This window comes from Olea europaea, chromosome 1 (assembly GCF_002742605.1).
Source record: "Olea europaea var. sylvestris chromosome 1, O_europaea_v1, whole genome shotgun sequence".
Classification (NCBI taxonomy): domain Eukaryota; kingdom Viridiplantae; phylum Streptophyta; class Magnoliopsida; order Lamiales; family Oleaceae; genus Olea; species Olea europaea.
Window position 1 is genome coordinate 34,746,779 of NC_036237.1, and position 26,111 is coordinate 34,772,889.

Below are 26,111 nucleotides of genomic sequence, written 5' to 3' on the forward strand. Positions count from 1 at the left end.
AAGGCGGGCAGTTCAAAGGTCGTGGGTTCGATTTTTGGGGTTCTTGGAAGACAGGCTTTTTCCTGGAAGACAGGATATTTCTTGGAAGGCAGGAGTTCTCCTGGAAGGCAAAGCACATACATGGGTTTGACTCGCTCGACACTTTGGCAGTTCAGTTGGAAGGATTCTTAAACCCTGGCCAGTTTGGAGCACAACTCGCGATTTACCTGATATGTGTGAAGAGGGACTGGATCGTAGGCCCCAGAATTAGTCGCTATAAAGCAGACACCTGAGTATCAAAAAATAAAAAAAATAAAAAATACAGACATATGCGTATAACTAAACAAAACAACCTCATAAGCCTTATTCCTATAAAATTCAGGATCAGCCACATGCTTGCTTTTTCACTACTTTCAATCATCTCAACATCCATTGGAAGATCTAAGGAAATCTAGATGTTTTTAACTACAATAGACCATGTTCATTCTGGTATAACTCTCCCTTTCCAATATGTTCTATTAGGATCTCATCGCTCTTGTGAAAGGGAGTTTCTTTCAGTGACATACCCCAACCTTGTAACTCATCCTACCATGAATTTATGCTCAACGGGATATGTTCCACTAAAATATTACTGGTACCACAGATGGTCTTCAACTAGCAATGAAGAGGCTGAAAGTTGCAAAAGCATACTAGCATTTTCAATTCCTTGTCTCTTTCCAGGATTTTCCCAAAAACAGCAATTAGGAATAGAGAATTTATATCAAAGAAAGGTCTTACTGTTGGAATAATGATGTCCATTTTGATTTAATACATTTTGGTCAGTGACAATAGTTAATTAGATGAAGTTACAGAAAGAAAGGGATTCGAACCCTCAGTAAACAAAATCCTATATAGCAATTCTAGCACCCAATTTTTTCGATTCGGCCATTTATCATTCGTGGGGTTAATAATATCCATCCATTTAGCAGCACCCAGAACCGGTCCTGTGATTGTCAGGGCTCGAAGCGAAGTTCAAAAATTAGGCTCCCAAAATCAACGTAAATGCAAAATTCAACGATATATTATACAATATATTGTTAACTTAAAACTTAAGATTAAAACAACAAACAAATATCTCAATCATTTCACAATTAATGAAAAAACTATTTTCCTTTTTCTTTTCCTTCTTTTAATATTAAAAAAAAAACTTTGGAACAAAATAGGCCCTTTGTGGTTTTGGGCCCGAGGCACAGGCCTCATTTGCCTGTGCCTAGGACCGGCCCTGGCAGCACCTTAGGATGGCATAGCCTTAGAAGGGCAAGGTTCAAACAGATTTATGACGTTTTCAAGACACCAAAAATCCTTTTTCAATGACATAGTGCTTCCTCAACATGATGCCAATTTCAGTAAAATGTGGTCTAGATTAAAAACATCCACCAATATTATTGGCATTGCCACATTTTCACAATTCCAAATTGAACATTTTCTTGCTCCTTCGGTTATCCAACATGAAGCAAGTGTTTTTCCCATTAATCATTTCACACAGTCAAATATACATTACCTATCTAACAATAGACATCTGTAACTCCCTAGAACTACAAAAGGCACATTTATACATAAAGGATAATCCAATGAAATATATCCTACTTACCCAAGTGAGTTCTTCCATGGCTTTTACCTTTCTTGTAGTGAAGAAAGCAAGCTGCATCAAGAGAGAAAATCCAATAAAAATATGGATACGAATAATTAATAGCAGGCAACATGGAAAATGGAAAAAGTAAAACATGTAGGATATGATTTCATACATGGTAATAGTGCTGATCAGGTGTCTCCACTTCCACTGGTATCTCCACCATGTTTGAATCAAAAAACCTAGCAAAATAAAAATGGCTATTAAGAAATTTGCAATTGAAATCAAAGAAAGGCTCTGAAAAAGAGAGGCCTCTTCTATAAAATTTAACGAATTGCAGAGGGAGATAGGAGACAAAATAATATTTTGTCTTTGACAAGGATGCTGACATATTAAGCAAATGCAATTTTATGGGTATATGCATGTGCATCTGCGCATCTGTGGGAGGGAGAGAGGGACTCAATTACATAAGCATAAGAGTTTTAGGAAGTGAGCATTATAACATGGGATGAATAGGATAGTCTAATAAATGAAAAACAAAAGTTTAAAATTAATGCATACCTTCTTCAAGTTTCCCATCTTATCTTCACATTATCATAAACAATGTGATAAACAAACAGCATTTCAATATTTGTATTGAATGACTAGTCATTTAAACAAAGCTCTACTAAGCTCTTCAATGGAGTAATTTTAGATAACATAAAGGAAATAATCCTTTGCCTTGGTTTGCTCTCTCTTTTTTGGAGGGGGCTCATTTTTTGGATAAACCAGAATAGGTTACTAACTTGCTGGCACACTAGAGATTAAGACTAAGAGACATGGTGACACACAACAGTGAACTTCGGGAAAAAAAATGATGCACAAAATGCATGAATTCTCAATCAAATGAAACTTACCTATGATTAATAAACCTTGCTACATTACCATAATGTGTAGCATCTAAACAAAAAGCATCTTCATCCTTCACCACAACTTCTGAACCCCAATCAGCATCAAGAAGAACAGGATATGAATGTTCTTCCCCTTTGGAGCTCTGTACACGATCTTATAGCTCTGCATTTGTTAAAACTTCTCCAACATATTCACAAACAAAGGCACCCTTTGGAAGGTCCTCCAGGGTACATAAACGCCACCCTTTTCCAACTGGGGTCATAAACACCTGAAGAAAAACATTACGTAAGTTAAAGTAAGTGCAATCATGGAAAACCTTACTATTGAAGCATCAATGATACCATGGGACTCCATAATCAAGCAAGAAGCACATGGGGTTGGATCTAGGTCCAAACATAGCCAGGAACTCCTACCTGTAACTTGCGACTCATTCCCCTTTGTACCACTTGATTGCCACAATGTTACACCCAACATTCTTTGATGAACTTCCTCACCAAATGACCTTTGCAAGATCCAACTATATCTTCATTTTTTGACCTTTCGAGTGGGCATTCCTTACAGAAGTACCGGCAGTGTTTTTCAGAATCCCGAATCATTGAAATACACTCTTTAAGGAAGTCCTCCTTAATGAGTCCATCTGTTGTATATGCAAACTCACCGCCTGATTCATTTGAACATGCACAAGGCATAGATAATGAAAGACAATCACCAGAAAAATTTGAACAACAATTATTATCTCCTAAACGAGCTAGAGAAAAATTTACATGTGCATTTTGGGAAAAAGCAATTTTGGGTATGTAGAAGAAAGATGGTGGAGACTTGTTATTAACTTCATTCACAAAAGTAATCACTACTTTCTCTTGTCCCTTGGCTATATCAACGTCATGGAGTGACCTTATCCTTTCAGGTGGCAATTGACGCTCCTGGCTAACCACAACATGCTGGAAGTTTGTGTCTTCAAGATCATTCTCCTTATTTTTTTTCATTTGTTTCACAATAATTTTCACTTGCCTTCCTGTTAAGCTGCATGCCGCCATCCACGCCATCACAAGGTGATTCTTGGGGCAGAACTAACTGCTCATCAAACTGAGAACTGACTGATCCATCCAAAGAATTAAAACTCACACCTTTAGCACCTAAAGAATTTCAGAAAGCATTCGCACATTTCTTTCATAACTTCCATCACAGATAAGTTCAGATCAGAAGTTTTGTATGATCTGAGACATTTATCCTCCACAAATTTTAACACTACATCAAAACTAGGAATGTCAAAGTCAGGCCTTCCAAAAGCCAAGTTGCAGTCCAAAGAAATTTTCAACTCTCCAGAAGGTGAGGAAACGATTTCAAGGCTTGAAAAGACTCACCTGAAACCATTGCCGGCTCGCCATTGCTTCTCGTTTCATTTGATATGGGATCCCCGTCAGCTGTGCCTTTTTCACCCATAGATTGTGATTCTAGCGGACCAGGTGTTAGAGTTTGTGACTCAAATTGGAAAGGAAATCTTGAAGATGCGTGATGGATTTGGAGAATCAAATAGTATCCGGAAAATAAGGAAACAAAGTCCTTGTATCTTTTTTTTTCCTTTTCACGTTTAACCTAGAATTCTTACCTTTTTTTATGACTCTTTTAGTGCTAGACTCTTGTGGTATAAATATGAATCTCCTCTTTCAGTATTGTTGAAGCCAATTGTTGTAATTCTCTCCTTTCATTGATGGAATAAAATAACATCGTTCCTCTATCAGCTTATTTCTTTACTTTAATCTTGTTCTTGGTATTTTTGCGATCTTGTATTTATACTTCAAATTGGTGTCCATTAAATCTCAATTCTTGCGTTTCGTTTCCACCGGTTCCAACACCAGGACCATTATTTTCTCTGATTGAACCATTTCCACTTGATGACTCTCCTTTACTTGATGGATCTGAAATGAACTCACAAAAATTCAGCAATATTTCCTATGAAATAGATAAAGGCAAATGCGGGAAGTAACCCTTAAGTTGAATGTGTCAAACATATGCCAAATATATTAATAGTTCAAACAAGTCAGGATCTGGGACCTTAATGGAATAACCCACAACTGGGCAGCAAATACTCCTCTCAAAGTCAACAGCCAATATATGATGATCAATATAGTATATGAGAAAGTCATAATCAATAAGCATCCACTTTGACAACCCTAAAAAGTAAATCACTTCACCCTATTGAACAAGGTCAAAAATATCAGAGGTCTAGAATTTTTAAAAAACATGAAAACAGAAACTAACAAACTCCAGGACCGGAAATTTCTGAGAGCCAAATGGGGCAGATGATTCGAATGATCCAAAAGGACGCAGAGGGACCAATTATATGGGCAAAAATTAGATGCGTACAGTTAGAAAATAGAAATGCAGAAACGAAGCTCACATAAGACAAAAGCAATGTGTCAAAATGATATTAGCTTTCAGCCAGGACAGGTAAACTAAACCTGGCTGGATGACTGCAATAGGAACCTCAAGCTGTGACATGTCGTAGGTGACCGGCTCGTCTTTAATTAAAACATGACTGGTAATGGTCTTCAGCAACACTGCAATGCTGGGCTCAAGGCTTGGCTCTTTATGGCATCCAGCAAGAGATTACCTCTTCTCCCCAGGAGGAATTTGAGATGACAGAGCTCCCTTTCCTCTATCTCTGAGGCACATGGGATGAGAAACTAAATTGGATTCAGTTCTCGAACTGGTTTTTTGCTGACTCTTATTGACAGCACTACTCCATGTTAAATTCTTGAATGAAAACAATGTGAAAGGCTTCATCATTGAAGCAAGAAACAATATTGAATTGAACTCCATAAAAGGAGAAAAGAAATACAAAGGAACCGGAATGAGTTCCATATAAAAGACCCTCCATTGTAGGAGGAAGATAACCTCCATGGAAGGGAGGGATTGGAAGAAGAAATTCTCCAATGATCTAAAAGCTATACAAGGTCTGGTATTTATAGAGAAAATGAGAAACTAAACTAACTAACTAAACTACCAACTAATTAACAGCTGTAGAAAGAATCTGGGAGCTGGAGACAGCTGGGAGAATCCGTGTGGAAGGCTGGAGATTTAATCTGATCCATTGGAATCTCTGGAATCTGGTTGAGTTGGAAGAGAACCTGCTGGATTGATCTGGTGCAGCTTGGTTGATGTTGATCACATATTCTAACACTCCAAGAGGGATCACACCTCTACTGGACCATCACTGATTTGGGAGAAACAGGTGGCTCCTCTTTGTTCTGACCAAGTGATTGGCATGCAGCAGCCTGTGATTCAGTTGTCAACTTTCCAGTGTTGGGCTGAGGTGAGTATGCTATGCCTTGCGACTGATTCTGATTCTGGGGACACAACTCAAGAAGTTCATCCTGTTCTTCTTTAAGTATGACAAGTGAAGTTCCGGGCAAGCCAGTATTATTTATGGAGGGCGATGCTTCACCCTCTCAGTTTCTTAATCGCGACTTTTTTACGGGTCGTTCAGGCTCCACATTCACCTGAGCTTCTTCCTCCAAAAAATCCTCCTGTCATTAAGGGCAGTGGACAGGTTCAGTGTCAAAAGATTGACAAAAATAAAAGTCCATTTGATTGCAAAGATGGAATTTGGTTGGAAAAAAACGAATTTCGGGGAATTAAATTGCTTGAAAATTGTTTTCCTCGGAATTGTTAATTTATTGTGTTAGATTTGTATAATTTTTCATATAAAAAATGTTGAAATAAAAGTGTTTTTTGGTATTTGTTTGACTTTCTTTTACATGAAAATTATCAATTAAAGGGATAAAATTTACTGGTATTAGGGATAAAATTTGTTTCCATTACCAAAAAAAAAAAAAGGCCAAGAAAATCGAAATTCATCTATCTTTTTGTGTTCGTTTGACTTTGTTTTACATGAGAATTCTCACTTAAAGGGATATAATTTATTACAATAATTTTTAGAATTTGTTTAAATTGCAAAATTAAAAAAATTTAAAATAATAATAAAAAAAGACGTGAAAACATGGAATTGAAATTCCCACCATTCAATTCCACCATTTGGTGGAATTGGCTGATATGGCCATAAAAGATGGAAAATCAATTTCATTCCAAATTTTGCTAATCAACCACTACAAAATTGGAAAGATGGAATTTAAATTCCATTTTCCTTGGAATTCCAAGGCTATCAAACGGTGTCTAAGTGTAAATTGTTTTCAGAAAGCACAACCATCAAGAGAAAAATAAAATAACTACTTACTTCATTGTTTCCAATCTTCTTCGATTGCTCTATTGCCTGAATGATAAGGTAAACCAAGAAAAATTTGCACTTCAACAAAATTATTCATAACCACAAATTGCAAAGAGTCTTAACAGGTGGAAAGGTAATGACTCCAAAGAGAAAAAAAAGGAAAAAGAAAAAAAGAAGATTTTTTGGGGGGAACACCACACCTCTGCTTCCTCCCTCTCGAATATAGCATCAGCGAGGGCTCTATAATTTTCCTCTTCAATAAGCTCCCAATTTTTATCAAACAACCGTAGTAGATTTTTCAATACTGGCTGCACCTTATCCTCAGAGACCCCGATAGCCTTCATAGCATGAAAGGATTTTGCAACTCTTGAATTTGGTGGCATGCTTATTCGAACAGTTTTTATAAAGCAACCTCTGAACCTTCCAGTTAACCTAAATTCCTCGACTATGTGAGCAAAAGAACAGCAGAAAATGCCTAAACCAATAAAATAGTAAGTAAACAAAATTCAGTAACAGAAAGTCATTGATGTATCATATATCGAACTGTCAAAACTAACTATAGGTGTGACCATGCCACATAATGATCATCACATCAAGCAGGTAGCAGAAGCTAGATAGCTTGCTTCTGTCAGCATAAGGAATCATGGTCGAAGAGACTCATATTTGTCCTGTTTCAGACCTTTGAAGTTTTAACTTAAGTGAAAGGTGGGGATGCTAGCCTAGGTTATTAGCCAGCGATGAAGCTCCAACTTTTAGCTGGAAAACAAATGCAGCAAAATATGGAGAAGAGATGCCTGCTAGCCCCAGTAGTGCTCACAACAATTAATAGTTGACATGCTTAATGCACAGTTTAAGTAAATTTCACACTGAGTGTAACGACCCAAATTTTTACCTTTAAAATCATTATACATGCACCGTAAATAATACTTTTATAAATAATGGAAGAACATAATATTTTCTGAACATGAAAGGTTTAAAACAAATTTTAAAGAAAATACAATAAACGACATTAAAATCTTTAACTACTTAAATCACTATTCATTTTCAATCATGCAAGCACAATCCACCTCCGATCGCCTCGAACCTGCCTCTTTTAATTACCTATAAAATATTTAACATATACATGTGAGACATAAATCTCAGTAAATGAGTAATAACGAATTTCCATCTCATATTTAATTATGGAAAATCATGACATACATATGGAGACACGAGAATTAAAATCCAAACTTCGTGGCTATAATTCTCATGCGTAGTGCTACTAAACTCTGGTCCTTTGAACTTACATATATAGGACCCTTATCATAATCATAGCTAGAATTTTTGTATCATCATATTCATAATATAAATTTCCGTAATTTAAATAATGAAAGAACAATTCATACTACTACACTTACTTTTCACTTGATAATTCAAAAATGATAGAAGAAGTGATAGTTGGTGGGAGATCCTTGAGCCGCGTGCTAGGTTGTGTGATTGTGTAAGTGTATGACTAAATTTAATATAAAAAAGACAAGAGAAAGAGTAAAGGTGTAGAGACAAAGTGATAGAGATAGAGAAGAAGAGTGTAAATAATTGGTGAGAGATAGTCTAATGTTGAGTTTAACTATTATTTATAGTGCAAGTTCTTGGACCATGTATAGAAAATTCAAAGGAAATGGCTAGATGGTAGGCATGGTCAAAGCATAATTGGTGCATTGTCTTAAAAGTTGTCAAATCAATTCCTTCAATTATGTGATCAAATCAATTGACTTGGCTTGAATCTTGGTGTAAATGATGCATGTGGTCTAATCAATTATCTTAATTTATGTAGTCAAAACAATTACTTTGCTTAAAATGTGGTGAATAATGCATGTGGTCAAAATAAATCATCTCTAATCATGGCTAATTGACATACATATAATTTTATTTAACTTCCAATTTAACTCTTCACTTAGATTTTCAAACTATTGGCTAGTAATTAATAAGGTCATTTAACTAAGTCAATAACCAATAAGGTCATTAAACTTTAATAATGACGCACTTAAATCTTAATTTTTAATCTAATGACTAGTAATAAAAATTCGGGATATTACATTGAATGTCTTAGATAACTACATTAAAGGTGAGTTATAAAAAGCCGTATTCTCTCAAGCTTTGAGCAAACACAAAATCCTTACAAGGGCAGCAAAAGCAGCAGGCCCCAGCTGCCCTACTTGCAACCATAGCAAATATAGAGAAGAGATGCCTACTAGTCCCAGTAGTGCTCACAATACTTAAAGAATACTTTTAGCAAATTTCATATTAAATATCTTAGATAACTTCATTAAAGGCGAGTTATAAAAAGAAGTATTTGTTGTAACATAATATAAGTTTCAACCTTTCAAAACTAATACCCATTAATTTTCAGTTTTCTTTTTAATTTCTAGGTTTAATTCCAAAATGAAAACTCATAATTTCATAGTGTAACTTATATGTTGATTGGGATAATTCTCATTATTGTGGGGGTTAAAGATTTACACTATAAAAGGGAGTCATTTCTATAATTTGAAAGACCCAGTTGAAACATTATCCGTTTCTACAATTTTATATTATACTTTTGATATCTCAATAAAGGCTCATTCACTTATCTTCCTATGGTCGTGCCCATAGAAGGAGTCACATGAGTTTTATCTTGGAGTCGTGTAATACCGAAAGAACCCGCACGAAGGAGAGGCAATACGATTTTAAGACAACATCCTCGACGTGACTTCCAAGGATTGGTTTCTAAATCTCTTCTCTATTTCATGTTATATTATTCTTGAATTGTATTTTTTATTTTATTGTGTTAATTGATAAATAATCTATACACAAATCACCTATTTTCCCAACAGTATTCTCTCAGGCTCTAAGCAATACATAATCCTTACACGGTCAGCACAAACAGTAGGCCCCAGCATCCCTACTTGGAACCACCACAACCAATTCTCTAGATCTTTAAAATCGAATACCATAGCCAATGCCATTACCATCATATGACTTGCAAAAATAATTTTCTTCCTAGCAAGTACAGAAATTGAATAAAAATTTCAAAAGTTGTATGAGAAACATTCACGTAAATGTCCTCAACAACAATAAAGGCAACATGAATCCCTGCCACTCCTTAGTTCATTACTACATTTATAGGAAGAGAAAAAAATATTGCATCCTTGGCAACCACAACAAACCCTCTTAGATAAGGTTTGCCCTTTCTATTCTATGTTTCTAACCTTCTCTAATGAGATGAAATCACTCATCTGGTCTAAGTCCTCGTTCTATTAATTTCTCCTCAATAGGCATTACCTCCATATGTTGGAGTAAATTTCCATTTCATTGTCCATTCTAGTATGATCACAAATTCATCTATGACATCTTCACTTTCCCTACGTTCATGTATGGTCATTCTCTCCTTTAATAGCCTAGTGCTCGGTACTACCTAAAGGCTAGAGCATAGCAAGTCATATAATTGATATATATAGAAATGACCTTTTAAGTTTGTAGAAACCTTCTATTGCATAAAATTAATGTAGCACTACTCCCATTCATCCAACATACTTTGATTGATGAGGACATCTAGCTTGGACTATTTAGTTAATATTTTATTTGGGCTTGTATTATGTTTTGGGCTTGCCCAAGCCTTTTATTTTGTTTTTGGGCTTGTATCATGTATTGGGCTAGCCCAAGCCTTTTTATGCTTTATATTGTATAAAAGTACGCAGCATTCTATGCATGAGAGACAAATTTGATGGATGAATGAATTTTGAGTGTTGCAAAAGCATTCTTCCTTTTCCACCGCCTTTTCTTCTCTTCTCCTTCTCTCCTTCTTCTTCTTCCCCTAGCTATCTTCTTTACCTATCGTGCTTCTAATTTCTTCAATCCATTCTACATCAAAGTGGTATCAGAGCCAAATTTTGGAAATACTTCTAGGTGTTCATCTCTGTTGCTCTGCCCTCAATGAATCGATACTTTTATTGAAATCTGGATTCGAAGAACTGCCATGAAAGAGAAGAAGAGTAACTTGCCTAGCAACCCCAACCACGATCCAACTGCCCCTAAGCCCAACTTACAAATACTTATAACCCAGCCTAAATTGATTTCATCCTTACGATAGCTTACCCAACTAAACAAAACCAGGTAAATCCATAACACAAAAGCAGCCCACATCCAAAATCAAATAGGTCCATACACAAAAAACCCTAACCCGACCCAAAATCATCACACCGTCTTCGTCACCGTGCTATCCACCTCAAGACGAGCGCATCAAACCCACAAGTAGCTTCCATTACCACAGTCCCATTGCCGCCTCTGCATCTGCTTTGACCTCTGTCCAACAAATTCCAACATTATCTTCTACAAATCACCTCCAACTCAGTGAAGCCTCCTCACTCGTGACAACAACCAGAAACTGACAAACCCAAACCGCAAATCGACCCATCGCCTTCGCCAATTTGAACAGCTACGACGCCAACCAGTACAACAACCAACCGCCTTCGCTGCCTATACCTCTGCCAGCAATTCTACAGATAATGGAGCAAATATTGGGGGCCGTTTCGTATGGAAGGGGTCGGGAGTTCCAAGCCCAGTTACCAATTGTAACTTTGAAGTTTTGTCTGGGCTTTAGTATAAAGCCTGTCTTTAATTTTATTTTTGGGCCACTATTTATATCCCTGTTTTGGCCCATTTGTTTAGCTAGGAGTTTTATATAAAAAAAAAAAAAAGGAAAAGAAAAGAAAAAGCGAAAAAAAATTGTATTTTCTAACATTGTTTTGCAAGTACCTCTTCTTTTCCTGTTGATCGACCCAGTTACTTCAGCGAACAAATAGGGAAGTTACTGTTTTTATCTATATTTAACCTATATTACTGTTAATTTAAAATCGCATCAATTAATTTTCTGTTCTGCTATAAGACTACTTTACCCAAAATCACATGATTGAGCATTTGCTAGACCCTACTTTTATCCCACTTATTTTACGTGATTAGATTTTGACTGGTAATTTGACCTTCGCTTTGTTATTTTACATCTATCAGCAGTATTAGCTTGCCATATTTGGACTTACTTAATCCCAAACCTTTAATTTAAATGCTCAAGTTGCTATTTTTCGTTACTTGCACTTGTTGTTCATTGATCTCTCCATCGCGAGTCATATAGCTAGTATTACATTGCATGCAGTTGCGTAGTGGTCATCTATTCACACCTAATTCTAGTAAATTCACCATGGACCCCTCATAGTTTGATGCACTCAATAGACAATTAGCTCATCTTGTCACTAGCCAGCAACATTTACAGACTCAAATAGCGGCTGTCCAAATCGAGATGGCTACTACTCGTGAAAAGAGTAAAGACCTAGCTGCTAGGTTGGACAATTTTGAACAAACCCCTCGTTCGACTGACATCTTCACTTTCCCTACGTTCATGTATGGTCATTCTCTCCTTTAATAGCCTAGTGCTCGGTACTACCTAAAGGCTAGAGCATAGCAAGTCATATAATTGATATATATAGAAATGACCTTTTAAGTTTGTAGAAACCTTCTATTGCATAAAATTAATGTAGCACTACTCCCATTCATCCAACATACTTTGATTGATGAGGACATCTAGCTTGGACTATTTAGTTAATATTTTATTTGGGCTTGTATTATGTTTTGGGCTTGCCCAAGCCTTTTATTTTGTTTTTGGGCTTGTATCATGTATTGGGCTATGCTTTAAATTGTATAAAAGTATGCAGCCTTCTATGCATGAGAGACAAATTTGATGGATGAATGAATTTTGAGTGTTGCAAAAGCATTCTTCCTTTTCCACCGCCTTTTCTTCTCTTCTCCTTCTCTCCTTCTTCTTCTTCCCCTAGCTATCTTCTTTACCTATCGTGCTTCTAATTTCTTCAATCCATTCTACATCAAAGTGGTATCAGAGCCAAATTTTGGAAATACTTCTAGGTGTTCATCTCTGTTGCTCTGCCCTCAATGAATCGATACTTTTATTGAAATCTGGATTCGAAGAACTGCCATGAAAGAGAAGAAGAGTAACTTGCCTAGCAACCCCAACCACGATCCAACTGCCCCTAAGCCCAACTTACAAATACTTATAACCCAGCCTAAATTGATTTCATCCTTACGATAGCTTACCCAACTAAACAAAACCAGGTAAATCCATAACACAAAAGCAGCCCACATCCAAAATCAAACAGGTCCATACACAAAAAACCCTAACCCGACCCAAAATCATCACACCGTCTTCGTCACCGTGCTATCCACCTCAAGACGAGCGCATCAAACCCACAAGTAGCTTCCATTACCACAATCCCATTGCCGCCTCTGCATCTGCTTTGACCTCTGTCCAACAAATTCCAACATTATCTTCTACAAATCACCTCCAAATCAGTGAAGCCTCCTCACTCGTGACAACAACCAGAAACTGACAAACCCAAACCGCAAATCGACCCATCGCCTTCGCCAATTTGAACAGCTACGACGCCAACCAGTACAACAACCAACCGCCTTCGCTGCCTATACCTCTGCCAGCAATTCTACAGATAATGGAGCAAATATTGGGGGCCGTTTCGTATGGAAGGGGTCGGGAGTTCCAAGCCCAGTTACCAATTGTAACTTTGAAGTTTTGTCTGGGCTTTAGTATAAAGCCTGTCTTTAATTTTATTTTTGGGCCACTATTTATATCCCTGTTTTGGCCCATTTGTTTAGCTAGGAGTTTTATATAAAAAAAAGGAAAAGAAAAGAAAAAGCGAAAAAAAATTGTATTTTCTAACATTGTTTTGCAAGTACCTCTTCTTTTCCTGTTGATCGACCCAGTTACTTCAGCGAACAAATAGGGAAGTTACTGTTTTTATCTATATTTAACCTATATTACTGTTAATTTAAAATCGCATCAATTAATTTTCTGTTCTGCTATAAGACTACTTTACCCAAAATCACATGATTGAGCATTTGCTAGACCCTACTTTTATCCCACTTATTTTACGTGATTAGATTTTGACTGGTAATTTGACCTTCGCTTTGTTATTTTACATCTATCAGCAGTATTAGCTTGCCATATTTGGACTTACTTAATCCCAAACCTTTAATTTAAATGCTCAAGTTGCTATTTTTCGTTACTTGCACTTGTTGTTCATTGATCTCTCCATCGCGAGTCATATAGCTAGTATTACATTGCATGCAGTTGCGTAGTGGTCATCTATTCACACCTAATTCTAGTAAATTCACCATGGACCCCTCATAGTTTGATGCACTCAATAGACAATTAGCTCATCTTGTCACTAGCCAGCAACATTTACAGACTCAAATAGCGGCTGTCCAAATCGAGATGGCTACTACTCGTGAAAAGAGTAAAGACCTAGCTGCTAGGTTGGACAATTTTGAACAAACCCCTCGTTCGACTGACGCTGATTACTCTGAAGCGTCTCATAATGTATACTATTATCGTTGACCAGGTGGTCAACAACATCCTTGACGTGATCAAAAGAATGGAGATTAGGGCCGTGAGCGAGAATGAGGCCATGGCTGCCACGATAATCATTCTCCTCCACGCCATGACGAACATTACTTTAGAAACATCAAATTAGACGCTCCTACTTTCGATGGTTGTTTAGATCCTAGAGTTTTTACTAAGTGGATTAGAGACGTGGATCGTTTTTTGGCAGGTATGGAGTCCCAGAGGATCGAAGTGTCCAATTTGCCAGTCTGAAATTAACTGGCACCGCCCAACTCTTCTAGAAAAGTATTGAGGATCTCCTTGAGAGACGTCGTGTACCACCAGTTGGAAGTTGGAAGGAAATGAAGCGTCGCCTTCAAGAGAAGTATTTGCCCCAATCCTACAGGGGCAACTTGTTGGACCAATGGAATACCCTTATACAGGGCAATCAACCAATGACTGACCATGTTACTCAATTTGATGAATTTCGAATGCGATGTCACATTGTTGAGGATGATGCAATGACTTTGAGTAGGTTTAGACAAGGCCAAAAGGATGATCTTAGGCATGAGCTTATCCTTCGAGGTGTCACTAACCTTGATCATGCTTATTCTTTAGTCCAATATTATGAGTTGGTCACTAAAACTCCATATGGAAGGCGTGTTGACAATCGTCCTTTCGTCTCATCCGTGCCACCTCCGCCTGTTAAGTCCCTCCTAGGGCCTCCCTCATCCCTATGTTCGAGAATACGGGTAAAGCTCCCAAAATCCTAAAAACTTCTTCCCGTTTGCAGTGCTTCAATTGTAAAGGCTTTGGTCATATCGCATCTAGATGTCCTAGTCGAGCTTTAGTCATTGAGGAACAAAAAGATGTAGAAGGTGAGTCATTAGAAGATCAAGTCTATGAACCTAAATTTGAAAAGTTTGACGATTTGGATGATATTGAGGATACCTTGTTAGGTTGCATCCGAACCTTTACTGTAGATCTAGGTTCTGTGACCTCTGTCCCCGACATCTCGTGACTAAGTGTTGTACATTGTACCCTTAATCACCCTATAGATGCTGATTACTGGCGTCGTTAGGGGTGGACATGGTTCCATATGGTTCTGGATCCAAGAGAATCGAACCGAACCATTAACTAATGATTTTTTTTATAATAGAACAAGATGGTTTTTTTAAAGATATGAAACCAAACTGAACCGAATCGAATCGTACGGTTCTGATTTGGTTTGGTTCGGTTCGGTTCTAATTTCATCTCTTAAATTTTTAAATTTGCATCATATAAATTAATAATGTATGCCTAAATAAGAAAATAAACACCAAAGATTTAGGAAGTTCAAATTTCAATCATCGAAATTAAAAAAGTCATAACTAATAAACAAAATATATTCATAATTTGAATACACAAATCAGTTTTCGTTTTCATACAAAAAATTATTTAATAAGTAATAGTAATGATTCACTAAATTAATTGCAGTAGTTTTGAAGGCACGCCCCGACAATAAAGAATGAATTATCAAAATTTTTACAGTCCACTTCTACAGACAAGATTAACCATTTAATATTTCATGAATGTTTATTTGGTTTTCCTCTATTTTTGAAGAACACAAATAACTCATCAAACAATCAAGGTGTAAAAAAAAAAAAAGATTTAGAGACTTTTTAAGTAACTGACCAATTTCATTTTTCGATCCTAAATGACACTCCACTGACTGGATAAAATGCGATACCAGTCTACTGCGACGTGTATATTGAAAAGGAGTGAAAGAGAAATAATTCAACTGAATACAAAATTAGGGTATAGACAACTAATGAGTTATTTATCTCTAATGACCCAAAATTGATTAATAAACTGTATTCAATTAATGGGCTATCTCCAATGAATATAAAATTAAGATCTCCAATAATTATTATTTATAAAATTAAATATTAAATTTGGTTCTGGTTCTGGTTTTTTAACTAGAACTGAACCATAACCAAATGGTTCTCGGTTCAAAGAACCAAAACCATTAATTTTTTTTGATAGAACCGCTTGGTTTTGCTTGGTTCTGGTTTGGTTTAGTCTAGTTTGGACATTTTGTCCACCCCTAGGCGTCGTCACGCCATTTTTCACACTTATATCAAGATCACTAATAAGGGTTGTAAAATTATTGTGGATAGTGGTAGCTGCATTAATGCAGTTTCTGTGGCTATGGTGTCCCGTTTTGGATTACAGCCAGTCCCACACCCTCAACCCCGCGTCTCTTGGGTTGACACTTCTTCTATTGTCGTAAACGAGCGTTGTTTGGTTCCTATCCAGTTTCTTGAATACAAAGATCATATATGGTGCGACGTCATTCCCATGGACGTCGAACACGTCATTCTTGGTCGACCCTGGTTGTTCGATTTAGATGTCACTATCCATGGTCAGTCAAATTCACATTCCTTTGTATTCAATGGGAAGAAGATTCACCTTAATCCTTTACCGCCAAAACTTGTTGATTTACAACAGACCAAGAAAATTGTGGAGCGGAAAGGATTACATATTATTAGCCCTACAAAATTTGAGCGTACACTTAAAGAGAATTCTATTGTGTTTGCCATGGTCGTCATGGAAGTTCCATCGAAATCTCCAATATTGACCCCTGATGAGGTCCAGTCGGTTCTTCAAGATTTTCCAGATGTCTTTCCTGAAGACCTCCCTGATCTATTGTCCCTTTTACTGGACACTCAACATGCTATAGATCTTGTTCTTGGATCGCCTCTTCCAAATTTACCTCATTATAGAATGAATCCTACTGAGCATGCTGAGTTTCAGAGGCAAGTAGAGGAGTTCCTTCACAAAGGATTTATTCGTGAGAGTCTAAGTCCTTGTGCAGTTCCCGTCCTTTTGACTCCTAAGAAAGATGGTTCTTGGAGAATGTGTGTTGATAGTCGTGCCATCAATAAGATCACAGTGAAGTACCGTTTTCTAATCCCTAGGCTTGATGATATGTTCGACATGATAGTCGGTGCCACGATATTTTCTAAGATTGAATTAAATTAGGATTCGCCCGGGTGACGAATGGAAGACTGCCTTTAAAACGAAGGATGGTCTTTATGAGTGGTTGGTCATGCCTTTTAGGCTAACCAAGGCCCCGAGTACTTTTATGAGAGCACTAAGACAAGCTTTACGACCATTCATGAGTAAATTCCTCGTTGTCTCCTTTGATGACATTCTCGTGTACAGTAAAACTAGGGAACGACGTAGAGATCATCTCATGCAGGTTTGTTCTACCCTTCGCGCTACAAGTCTGTATGCTAATGTGAAGAAATGTTCTTTCTTCACAGATAAAGTTGTATTTCTAGGTTTTATTGTCTCCGCGACAGGAGTGTCTGCTGACCCTACAAAAATTCAGGCCATTGTTGGTTGGCTTGAGACCAAGACTATACATAACGTTCGGAGTTTCATGGTTTCGCTACCTTTTATCGTCGTTTCATTAAAGGGTTTAGCACGATCATGGCTCCTATTACGGAGTGCATGAAAAAAGGGAAATTTTATTGGTCGCATGAAGCGACCAAAGCATTTAAGTTGGTTAAGAGGTGAATGACAGAAGCTCCAGTCATGCGACTTCCCGATTTTTTCAAAGTTTTTGAGGTAGAATGCGATGCCTCTGCGGTAGGGATAGGTGGAGTTTTGAGCTAAGAGCGCCACCCTATTACTTATTTCAGTGAGAAATTAAATAATGCCAAATGACGGTACTCGACTTATGACAAGGAGTTGTATGCAGTCGTACAAGCTTTACGCCATTAGCGTCATTACTTGTTGCCCCAGGAATTTGTTCTTTATTCAGACCATGAGGCACTTCGCTACCTTAATTTCCAAAAGAGGTTGAATCCTAAGCATGGTCATTGGATCAAGTATTTGTAGACCTACTCGTTTGTTTTGAAGCATAAAAAGGGCAGTGAAAAACAAGCGGCGGATGCTTTAAGCCGCCACATTTCACTTTTAACCAATATGAGTGTCAATGTCATAGGTTTTGAACGACTCAAAGAAGATTATGAGTCATGTCTCGATTTCAAGGACATTTTCCTTGCGTTGCAAAGTGGACAATTGGATGTTACTGATGGTTTTCGTCTAGAGGATGGTTATCTTTTTAGGTCCAATAAATTTTGCATCCCTCGAACTTCAGTACGAGACTTTATAGTTTGGGAAAGTCATGCGGGAGGCTTGGCTAGGCATTTTGGACATGATAAGATAATCGAAGAGGTTCAACGTCAATTTTATTGGCCTCGTTTGAAGACGGATGTAGCTAAGATAGTTAGAGCTTGTAATACCTGTCAGTTGGCCAAACAGAAGAGACAAAACACTGGTCTTTACACACCTCTTCCCGTCCTTAGTTGTCCTTGGCAAGACGTCAATATGGATTTTGTACTAGGACTCCCACGTACTCCAAAGAAACATGATTCTATTTTTGTTATAGTGGATCATTTCTTGAAATGGCCCACTTTATCCCTTGCAACAAGATTTCAGATACGTCTAAGGTTGCTAGACTGTACTTTAATGAGATTGTTAAATTGTATGGCCTTCCTAAGACCATTGTGTCGGATAGGGATGTTCGGTTCACTAGCCACTTCTGGGAAACCTTATGGCACATGGTTGGCACTAAGTTGAAATTTTCCACTGCATATCATTCTCAGATTGATGGTCAAATTGAAGTTGTTAACCATAGTCTTGGTAATCTATTAAGGTGTCTAGTTCAGAAAAATCTTAGGAACTGAGATTTAATCCTCCCTATAGCCCAAATTGCATATAATAGTTCTGTGTATCGGTCTTTAGGTATGAGTCCTTTTGAAATTTTTCAGGTTAAAAAACCCAGGAAGCCTTTAAACCTTATCCCTATGTCCCCACATACTAATGTGTCTGTGTTAGCTGAGGCATTTGTACAACATCTTCATGACTTGCATATTAAGATCAATAAACAACTAAAGGCAAGTAATGCATCATATAAACTTCGAGCTGATTTGCATAAACGACATGTTGAATTTAATATTGGGGATTATGTGATGATCCGAATTAGATTGGAACGGCATCCATCTGGATCCGCTTCCAAATTGCAAGCCCGTAGCGCTGGTCTTTTAAAATCTTAAAAGTATGTTGGTCCAAATGCGTATGTCATTGATCTTCCATCACATTTTGGCTACCACTCTATTTTCAATGTTGAGGATTTAGTTGCTTATAAAGGCCGTTTTAAGCCCTCTGTTTACCCTTTTCTATCCCCATCCGTTGACTTTCAACCTGAACCTATTGCTACCCCTACTTCAACACCCCCTGTCACAATACTCAAAGATAAGATTGATGTTATTTTAGATGAACAGATTATGTTGACCAATAATGGAGAAATTCAGCGCTTTCTTGTTCGTTGGGTAGGACGACTCTGATTGCACATAGATCCCTAAAGAGACACTCGAGCAGCTTGATCCTGACTTGTTGGAGCTTTATAGGAGTCAACATGATCTTCCATTGCCCAGACCACCTATCACACGTCTAAATGGACGTCAAAAGAGGTTTGTCCAACCACTCAGCTTATAATTGGGCGACTGACTGTAGCCTTTTATGAGTTATTCCCTCGATAGAGTCGAGTTTTTCTCCCACCCCGGGAGAATTGATGAGGACATTTAGCTTGGACTATTTAGTTAGTATTTTATTTGGGCTTGTATTATGTTTTGGGCTTGCCCAAACCTTTTATTTTGTTTTTGGGCTTGTATCATGTATTGGGCTAGCCCAAACCCTTTTATGCTTTGTATTGTATAAAAGTATGCAGCCTTCCTTCTATGCATGGGAGATAGATTTGATGGATGAATGAATTTTGAATGTTGTAGAAGCGTTCTTCCATTTCCACCGCCTTTTCTTCTCTTCTCCTTCTCTCCTTCTTCTTCTTCCCCTAGCTATCTTCTTTACCTATCCTGCTTCTAATTTCTTCAATCCATTCTGCATCATTAATCCTATGCATTATATCCTTTCAATTCCTCCTTTCTTTTCAATAACAGAACCTAATACTTCGAATGATAACAAAAAGAAGTTCTGTAGCAACTATAATATTGTCCTTATTTCGATTACTTCTAAAGTGGTACACCTTTGTTTTTCTTTCTTTATTTTTTTCCCTCAAAGGGTGGGGCACAAATGCATTTTTCCACTCACAAATTATGGTATAGGCTCGACCATTTGGACCGACCTTATGCAAGATCCCTTCCCAAGGGTATGAAAGTCACCAATCTAGACCATAGGCCTTTACGATTACCACCCATTGACCCTGATCGAGTAACATAGTAAGCAAATGAACCTCATTTTGGAGATGCACCATAAGGTTGTTAATGATTAAGGCGAGAAGATAAGACTTAACTTAAGACCTATATTGATAGGAAATTCTCCATTTTTTGTGTCATATGTCGCACTCATGATTGTTTCATGGAACATGTATTTGATTATATAATTTTCCAATACAAGTTCATTTTCTATATAGCACCCACAATAGCACTTTTATGGGTACTTATCGTGGACTTTGTTAAATGAGTAAAATCCATGTGCAAAAAGTTAGTTGATAAAAATTTGTAGGATAATATAAAAATCAAAACACAGATCAAACACCAATGTTACAAGGCAAAATAGAAGTGCTTGCAGTTAATAGTATACCCTAACTATGGATAATATATGCAATTAGTAGCCCCCAGTGCATAGTCCAGTGGTGCAAAGGACAGAAGTAAAGTTATCTTACGCCTTGTTAATAGTCGCAGTGTGGGGGTTCAATTCCTGAGACATGGAATTGGACTCCTTGTAAGCGCAGTGTATAGGCAACTCTTGTTCCCTCACCTGTTGAGGCACATTCTGCGATTTACCTCCCTTACAAAGCTCTAGGGACGGGGCGGTGGGGGCCCTCAAGGTTGGGGTTCAACCTTTTTTTTAATATATGCGATTAGTATGTAATTATTGTATATTCCTCCCCTTCCCTCTCTTTTCCCTTTCTTAGCTAGCCGTGATTATTGTAAATGATTGGAGTGATTGTTGCAATGGCTAATATTTAGCCTTGTAATTAGAGATACTCATACTATTTAATGAAAGCAACTCTCACTTGGAGAGACATTCAGAAACCAAAATCAATTGTTTTGACAATTGCTTCTAAAAATGAGGTATAAAAGAAAAAAAAATGTACTAGCAAATGCTCATCATTACCCAATGCAAAACGTAACTCTATACTTCTTTACACATAATTAGACTAGCAAGCAACGAACAAATGAAGATTGTTATGACCAAATGCAATAATTGTTTATAATTTCAGAATAAATACATGATTAAGCAACGAGTATGTACATATGCACGGTTTGTTCCTACTAATGAAGACCTTATTCCCACGCTATATAAAATATAGATGTTATTACTGTAGTGGCATCAGTGACAGCGTGCTAAGGTTCGACACCATTCAATTTAGGGTAAATTCCTCCAAGGGCCCCCAACCTTACACAAGTGTGGTTGCCATGTCTCAAACCTTCAATTTGTCATTTGTGCCAACCATATCCCCATCCTTTTAACACTATGCGCAAGGTTTCCCCGCCTAGGGAGTCCCACCCCGTTAAACATTTAAGGCGAGGCAGGGCGGGACTAGACGGGGTGTTTGTCTCATTTACGTACCCGTTTAATTTTTTTTTAAGTTTTTTATGATTCATTTTATTGCCCTCATCCATTAAAGTGGGACAATAATATAGTCATTAAAATTCTTAATTAATTTATTTATTTTTAAAAGTTAAATTATTTGAATATAGTTGGTAAACTAAGGTCTTTATTGTTTATCATATTCCTAAATAATTTTAGTTGCCGTCTTCTATTAGAATTAATGAAATTTCGCAGAGTTTTTCATTTAAAATATTGAATTTTGAAAAAAAATAAATAAAATAGACGGGGCGGCCCCTATTACCACCCATACCCACCTCGTAATTGCCCCAGGGCGAAATCCCCCGCCTTGTTCGGGGCGGAGCCCCATGAGTGTCGGGTTTAACAGACTTTTTTGCTATCTCTATCCCCACCTAATTGAAAAAGTGTATTTAGACGTTAAATTGACACGCAACATGCATGCGACTGAAAGGATAAAACTATAAAAAAGAAGGCAATATTTAATGTAATTTGAACGGTCGCCTTTCGACTTTTGGAATAGAGAAAATCTTTTTGTACAATTTTACCCATCCAATCGAACATCAATTCATGTCTCTTTTACATCTAAATCAATGTTTTAAAAATCGATCATAGCATCAACCAGAAAAGGAAATAGGGTCGAACCGATGTCAAACCAAATGTCAAATTAAATAAATAAATACACACATAAACTATAAAATATTATTACAACAATAATTGTTTAATTTTAGTTCACTAATTAAAAGTAAATATAAATTCATGTTTGTTAATTAATTTATTATCCTAATTTAATATGTTCAAAATAATTTGTTTATGATTATAGCTTGTAGGAGACTATGATTTATTAATAAAAACAATAGGGTAAACTATAAAATATTTATAATTGAAAATTGGTTCCATATTCCACATCAGAATATTAGTGAATCAATGGAGCAAGAATCTCTTATAAAAGGAGCATTACCAAAATCAGATTTTTGGGGTTGCCAAATGGCTATACAAGGTGAGCCCTGAAAAATAAATATTAGAAAGATTTTGTAGAAAAATTCAATTAACCAGAAAAGCCTGGATCTGGTTTTTCAGTTCGCAGTTGAACTAGCTGATTTAATTGTTTTTAAGCAGTTTTCATTTTTCGGTTAATGTAATATGATCGAACCGTAATTGAGGACGGTTCATGGTTTTTTCAATTAAACCGGCCAATCTGGTTCGAATTTTATAGACATTTCTCATGGGTAAACATATCACACATACAATGTAAGAAGGTTTGGATACATGATTACAACACTTTTGAAAGTTCGGGTACCCTAGAGAAATTTCCCTAAAATATAACATGTAAACATATCACTAATATTCTTTTCATCCACGAGGAATTACTTTTCCACTTTTGGGGATAATTTTTTATTTTTAGCAAAATATCAACATAGCCTTAGTGAGTTTTCAAGTTCCACCAAGAAAGACTGATGGGTCAACATTTTTCAACTGTATATATAATCAAAATCACGAGAACAAGACGAAGGGAACATAAATCTATCCTCCCAAAACCAAAACAATACAACATTATGAAAGAATGAAATAAACGGAGATGTACTGTGTCATATACATTAAAGCAAGTGAGAAGTACACTAACGTCCTCTAATACTAAGAAATCCATATTTGTCAATCTATATAGAGCACAAAGTCGTTGTGGTAGGTCAAGCGGTCTATAAACTCAAGGTTTTTCGAGGCAATTTTTTATACTAGTTCGATAAACCTCTTAATCAAATCGATGAGAATTTTATGATTCCAAGTTTTTTATCTGGAACCAAATACAACAAAAAGCGGCAAAAAATTAAGCCTCCTACCTATAAAATTCCAGGTCAAATACATCGATTTCTTTTGTCACTGTGCACTGCTCATTGCTAGATCTATTAGAAATTTCAAAGTAACTTGATCTTAAAACTAAATAAATTATATAACAAATGCACGTCGAGATCTAGAGACAAAATAACAGGTATAGAAGATTACTCAAGAAAGAATTCAAGGATACAAAGAGATTCAAAACAAATATATAATCTTAAAGTAATTGGATTCTCCCTGATATGGAAAACATTATTTTCATTGTTCCCAATACAATTCAATTTTAGGAGACTACAATTAACCATATAAGAAATCGAAAGAGAAAGCTTTGGCCTTCCCTAGAAAGGAAGTGATGATTGAGCATAAATGGATGAATCTGCAATTATACATATATTTAAAGAGAACGCTTTAGTACCCCAATGATGAAACCCTATTACTTGTTGAAAATAATGTTGTAATTGTTGAAAACTTGAATGCCATATAAACTTAGAAGATATTGATGAGTAGGCATATAACATCTCAGACGCGTAAAGCATGCAAAACGTGGATATACATTTGAAATCCGTTACAAGTGAATCTTGGCAAGATGTCTATTAAAACCTATTAATATTATGCAATTTAACTTGACTAAGCAAAATGTTCACTCCCCAGACATCAAATATAGAAATAGCCTCCTAGCATAAAATGTGGTGAGAGGCCTCTGAAATACCTATTACTAGAATAGAAGTAAATACCACCTCAAAACTACAGGTAAGGATTGAGAACCCCAAAAAGTTGAACCAAAGAACTGAAACACTCCATTCCAGATGGATTAAGTGAAGAGGGTCTGATGGGTGTAAAAGAAGGTTGAGCAACTTTTTATTCATACCACAGTTTGTCTGATTCTATGTGAGGACCTTAATTTTTTTATTATGGGCTCAAGCTAGAATTAGGAAAATGATAATGTTACCAGAAGTTAAAGAAAAATATAATTTAGATAATATTGGCTGCTCAGGGCAGCCTCAACTTAGGCGCACATTTTTTTTAGGCTCATTTTGTTTAGAGTTTGACTGGGAAGTGTTTATAAATGGTTTAATTATAAATAGATAGAAATTTGTGGTGTACAACTGGGTAATACTAGTGGGCGCATGAAATGTGTGGATAAAAAGTAGTTTGACTGATTATGAATAGTTTATAAACATTAGCCAAATATTGGCTTAATGTACCAACACCCAACAAATTTAAAACTCTTCAGTTTTAAACTCCACTTGATTTCCTAACTTCTAAATAGACAACCAGCTCCCGAGTTCAACTTGAATTCTGCTAGACTCGTTCATTTTTTGCTTCAAGGCTGAATTAATAAGCCTGGATGTAGCTTAAAGTTTGTTTACAATTTCAAGCCAATCTCAAGCACGTCCCTGGCTAAAATTTAAGAAAATTTGTGAAAGATGCATTTTCCACTGTGGAATTATAGCTCTAAAAACTGAGTTTCTCAATGTCCCAAACATCCATCTTGTGCTGCAAATTGCCACTGAACTAAAACATTTTTCATTTGATAAAAAAAGGCATTAGATTTCTTTCTTTTAGAAAATTTAGTACAACTTCTCGTGTCACTTTTCAGCTAGCAAATTGTGACTTGACCTTTAAAATAATTGAGAATCATACACTAACTAACTTTGTTCTCCTTGTATCTGTTTAAATCCATTAATTCCACTTTTAGTCACTATATATAAGAAATTAAATCTAGAGCCTTTTTTGTAGTGATTATGAGTTGACCATTAAAGAGAAAAGTAGGTCCACCCTTGAGTGAATAAGTGAAAAATGACAGTTGGAATAGAGATACGATGGTCAAAAAATTGATTTTTTTGGGTGAAAATTTGCTACCTAATGCGAACCTTTATTGAAAATTATTCCCATTCGAAAGACAAAATGAAGAAAAGAAAAATTATAACAGCATTTGGACTATTGAATAATCTAACATTTTTAAAACTCACAGCAACCTGCATGCAAAATGCCTATTTTAATTACAAAATAGGAAAAACACGTTTTTTTGGTAATTAACAGAGTCTAGCATGAAGAGATTAATTGACAGTTCCTTTACAAAACAAAGCAGATCGAATGCAAAATAAGTCTAACATACTCTAAACACGGAAAATAAGCATAAATTTATTTCCCCGTGGAATATATGAAGAACAAAATTCCAGGTCTCCATAAGGCGACTAATTAACCTAAAACAAAATTGAAATTCAGTAAATCGAAAAATTAATACTGAATACCAGAAAAAAAATAGAAAAACAAACATACATGTTGTTGAACAACAGACGATCAATAAAATGTAGAAATTGAAACGTCAGTATTCAAAAGCAAAAGGACTTACCAGCATTAATGGCGGTGTATGTGGGTGGGGTGGGGAGAGGGATGGTAATTTAAGTTCAAGAGGTAGAGAAAAGGGAGGGAGAGTGAGTGCCCCACCACAGCGCCAACGATGGCAAATTTTGAAATGTGCGTCATCCGCAATCAAACTAGAGCAA

General features: G+C 36.5%; 2 protein-coding genes and 1 pseudogene across 4 annotated transcripts; all 3 read right to left on the reverse strand.

Annotated features, from left to right (window-relative positions):
- Positions 1–1,359: 1,359 nt before the first annotated feature.
- On the reverse strand, positions 1,360–2,037 carry LOC111402614. The gene is made up of 2 exons (XM_023030996.1): positions 1,764–2,037; positions 1,360–1,660 (listed from the first exon to the last, which is right to left on the reverse strand). Exons 1-2 carry the CDS (start codon positions 2,016–2,018, stop codon positions 1,520–1,522), a joined length of 396 nt encoding a protein of 131 aa, XP_022886764.1. The 5' UTR covers positions 2,019–2,037; the 3' UTR covers positions 1,360–1,519.
- Positions 2,038–2,440: 403 nt separating this feature from the next.
- LOC111402605 lies at positions 2,441–4,239 on the reverse strand (annotated as a pseudogene).
- A 4-nt stretch (positions 4,240–4,243) lies between these two features.
- On the reverse strand, positions 4,244–26,111 carry LOC111402625 (probable inactive histone-lysine N-methyltransferase SUVR2). Of its 3 annotated transcripts, none has more exons than XR_002704315.1 (4): positions 25,958–26,111; positions 6,717–7,182; positions 4,942–6,009; positions 4,244–4,398 (listed from the first exon to the last, which is right to left on the reverse strand). XR_002704315.1 is itself a non-coding variant. In XM_023031006.1 (4 exons), the coding sequence occupies exons 2-4, from the start codon at positions 7,088–7,090 to the stop codon at positions 5,932–5,934; spliced, it is 297 nt and encodes a 98-aa protein (XP_022886774.1). In that variant the 5' UTR covers positions 7,091–7,139; positions 25,958–26,111; the 3' UTR covers positions 5,258–5,931. The 3 variants fall into 3 exon arrangements, 2 of the variants coding, with proteins under 2 accessions (XP_022886774.1, XP_022886769.1); XM_023031006.1 differs by lacking the exon at positions 4,244–4,398 and having other exon boundaries at positions 5,258–6,009; positions 6,717–6,752; positions 6,908–7,139; XM_023031001.1 differs by lacking the exon at positions 4,244–4,398 and having other exon boundaries at positions 5,258–6,009; positions 6,717–6,752; positions 6,908–7,182.

Coding starts and splice junctions, on each gene's coding strand:
- LOC111402625 (XM_023031006.1), bottom strand. CDS start 7,090: ATGCCACCAAATTCAAGAGTTGCAAAATCCTTTCATGCTATGAAGGCT. Junction 6,753..6,907: donor TCGAGAGGGAGGAAGCAGAG/GTGTGGTGTTCC, acceptor CTTATCATTCAG/GCAATAGAGCAATCGAAGAA. Junction 6,010..6,716: donor AGAAGATTGGAAACAATGAA/GTAAGTAGTTAT, acceptor CCTTAATGACAG/GAGGATTTTTTGGAGGAAGA.
- LOC111402614 (XM_023030996.1), bottom strand. CDS start 2,018: ATGCACATGCATATACCCATAAAATTGCATTTGCTTAATATGTCAGCA. Junction 1,661..1,763: donor CTGATCAGCACTATTACCAT/GTATGAAATCAT, acceptor CTCTTGATGCAG/CTTGCTTTCTTCACTACAAG.